This window comes from Frankliniella occidentalis, unplaced genomic scaffold (genome assembly GCF_000697945.3).
Source record: "Frankliniella occidentalis isolate FOCC.00 unplaced genomic scaffold, Focc_3.1 Scaffold390, whole genome shotgun sequence".
NCBI classification, from domain to species: Eukaryota; Metazoa; Arthropoda; class Insecta; order Thysanoptera; family Thripidae; genus Frankliniella; species Frankliniella occidentalis.
In genome coordinates, this window is record NW_026267512.1 from 20,768 (window position 1) to 24,018 (window position 3,251).

Below are 3,251 nucleotides of genomic sequence, written 5' to 3' on the forward strand. Positions count from 1 at the left end.
GGGAGCTCCAGCCGTACGAGGGAGGGAGAGGACTAGCCTAGCGTAGACTAGTGGCCCTCCTGTGAGTGGTGCGCAGAGCTGTCTAACGGCAGCCAATCAGAACCGTCAGATAACTCGAAGTGTATGTTGCCTTGCTCCTGCACGTGTTTGTGGGAGGGTTTTTAGGGTAAACTCTGCGTCCAGCTTTGGTTTTGCAGCCATTTTGTGGTACAAGTGGAGGCGAAGATCATTCAGGTTGGCATATTTGCCACTGAACAGGGCTAAAATCACCCTTTCATTCGCTTTCATTAATTACTACAAGTTTCTCCATATCAACTGTATCAAAAGCCTCACACTTCTTTTTGGAGTCTTTTGTTGGTGTCAAGAAGTTTCAGGATTGACTGCTTTCTCTTGCCAAGTATTGCTGACATTGTGTCCGAGCCGGTCAGGGCATGAGCAAACAGAAGTGCATCCTTTAGCGCACCGAGTTTTTCCTGCAGTTAAGCGATGTTGTATACTTTGTTAGGCCTTCCAGATGTCCCAGGTGCCAGTATCCACAAGTCCATGCCAGGCAACCTTCTCTACACTGCCATGGCTAGATCAGCATCGTTTCCGGCAATAACAGCTCGGCAGCCTTCAAGAGCGAGCAGCAGGGCTGTTTTCCCCGTGAGCGGGTCAGCGTCACCAGGATGCTGCAGGACTTGCAAACCCGCATTGCGCATGACAGGTGTGAGCATTAGAGCTGTGCGAATTGTTCGATATCGAATCGAATCGAATCGGCCAAATTCGAATTCGTTCGATTTCGAATTTGCCTGATTCGGTGTCGAATAATTCGAAATTTCGAATCGGGTTGGTTCGACATCGAATCGCATTGGGGTCCAGTGTGCAGCACCCGCATTATGACCGCAGCTCACACCTCACTTTGTACTGTCGTCGTACATCTACGCAACAAGGCCAAATTAAAAATACCGCGTAACGCGTGTATGAAAAATGTATGTTTGCGCTATTCTTTTGTTTTCGTCGCGACCGCCCTGCCGCCCTCCTCTTCCCTTCCCCTCTTCTTCACTCACACACACTCCGTCCGGCGTCCGGCGCCTCGCTCTGTTTATGTTCAAGCCATTGAAACTAAAGGTATGTATTTTAAACAAAATACAGTCATACTGTTCTTAGCGAAAAACATTCTTTATTTTATTCTCAATCAGTGATACTCAAAATAACAGAATGATATTTATTACTTACAAAATAGGATAGAAACAAAGTATACACAGTATAGGTTAGGTTTTTGTTTGCAGTTTGATCTTACCAATGTATTATTTCTGAATTGCAGATTTCACATGAATGAAGAATATGCGGTGGACGATCCAGGTATTCCTGTAACCGAACCTGCTGACAACACAAGTAATGACAATGCCAACGTTCGTGTTACCAGAAGTGGGAAAAAGACATTGCTAGACCACTTTCCAAAAACGTCTGAAAACAATGCCAGTGCAAGTGAAAATTCTGAAGAAACAAGTGCCAACGGTAGTGCACAGAAAGAAGACAGTAATAGTTGCGAACTGCAGAAAGAACTAGAAAGTCTGTCAGAGGAGGAAAAGAAAATAGTTCATTCATCAGGTTCCCTTGTGTGGCTTTATTTTTTTAAGTCGACAACTAATAAAGAAGAAGCTATCTGCAAGCTGTGTAAATCAGTAAGAAAAACTGGAGCTAGTGGTTCTACCAAAACACTTTCCAACCACTTAGAAAATTCTCATGTAAAAGAATTCCATAAATTTACTAAACTGAGCACAATTAAGAAGAAATTACTGCAACTAACCAAGTCAAAGGTGGACCCACTCACTGAATCTAAGAGCCAGCCTACTTTATTAGATTTGAAGGGATCATTTGGCTCCCTTCCTGCAAAATCTCTACGGGCAAAAGATATTACCAAAGCTATTGCCATTTTTTTGTGTAAAGGGCTTCATGCATATGATACTGTTACGGAGGAAGGTTTTAAATATTTAATTTGGAAATTAGAACCAAAGTATAATATTCCACACCGGACAACATTTTCTAGGAGTATTATACCAAAACTCTATGAAGAGGTTAGGTCTGCCCAAATGCAGTACTTGAAAAAAGTTGTCAACACACTGGAGTCAATCACAATCACCACTGACTTGTGGTCCTCAAGGGCAAAGGATCCATTCATATCTTGTACAGTTCAATTTTTTGAAAGTTCAGAAGATTGTTTTGAATTGGTACATTTATTAATTGACTGCAGACCTTTTCCCCATCCACACTCAGCAGAGAGAATTTGTGAAGCTGCATATGAAATGTTGGAAGACATTAGTGTTGATGCTGAAAAAGTAAAAGTGTACTTTGTTACAGACAATGACTCCAAAATGCTTTTAGCCTTACAGCAGCCCAGTGCTGCAAAATCAGCTGATCCATCACAGCCAGATATTCTTCGGAGCCAAAGGCCATGGAAGCATATCCCTTGCTTCGACCACACCTTGCAGCTGGCCATTTCTGATACGAGGAAGGATATTGGAGCAAACACTGTGATAGAAAAAGTAAGTGCCATAGTTAGCAGATACAGCTACAGCACTCTTGCAAAACAGAATCTTCAGAAGTTCCAGAAAGAAACAAACACAGTGGAACATCAAATGGTGAAAAATGTTGCAACCAGGTGGAACTCTGAATATTTAATGCTGTCCAGATTTCTAGAGCAGAGGGCAGCAATAACCCTCGAACTGAGTGATTCAGGAGAAGACGGACTCACATCACAGCAGTGGAAACTAATTGAAGGGTATGTGCAAGTTTTGAAACATATTGCTGAGTACACTGCTGATCTTGGCAGTACAAAGCAACCTACATTATCAATGGTAAATTCAGTGCTTTTTGAAATTAAAAATACATTAGATGAATTTTTAAGAAAGCCATCAAATAAGGGAAGTGGGATTCAATTTGCAAGAGCCCTGTTTAACAATGTGAAGTTACGTTTCCCTGATTGCAAATATAAGGACAATGACCAGTACGTACTTGCAACATTATTGGATCCTCGATTCAAGGCCTTACTGATGGATGAAGAGGAAGCCCAAGATAAATTGGTTCGAGCAGCCCTAAAAAAGAAAATGGAGAAAGGGGGTGAGTTTGTCTCTCCATTGTCAAGTCCAGACAAAACAACTGATGGCGAATCAGCTCCCAAGAAATCTAAATGGAGTAATTTGGGGAAACTTACCAAATCAAAGGCTGAACAGCATTCCGATAACTCTGATCTTCTAAGTAAAGAGGTA

General features: G+C 42.0%; 1 protein-coding gene across 1 annotated transcript in view; it reads left to right on the forward strand.

Moving 5' to 3' along the window:
• The first annotated feature begins 1,034 nt into the window (after nucleotides 1–1,034).
• The window catches only part of LOC113213582 (E3 SUMO-protein ligase ZBED1-like), a 13,555-nt gene continuing 11,338 nt past the window's right edge, over nucleotides 1,035–3,251 (forward strand). The window contains exons 1-2 of the mRNA XM_052274408.1: nucleotides 1,035–1,110; nucleotides 1,307–3,248. Of these exons, the coding sequence (XP_052130368.1) occupies nucleotides 1,314–3,248 (1,935 nt within the window). The 5' untranslated portion in view covers nucleotides 1,035–1,110; nucleotides 1,307–1,313. The remainder of the gene's footprint in view (nucleotides 1,111–1,306; nucleotides 3,249–3,251) is intronic.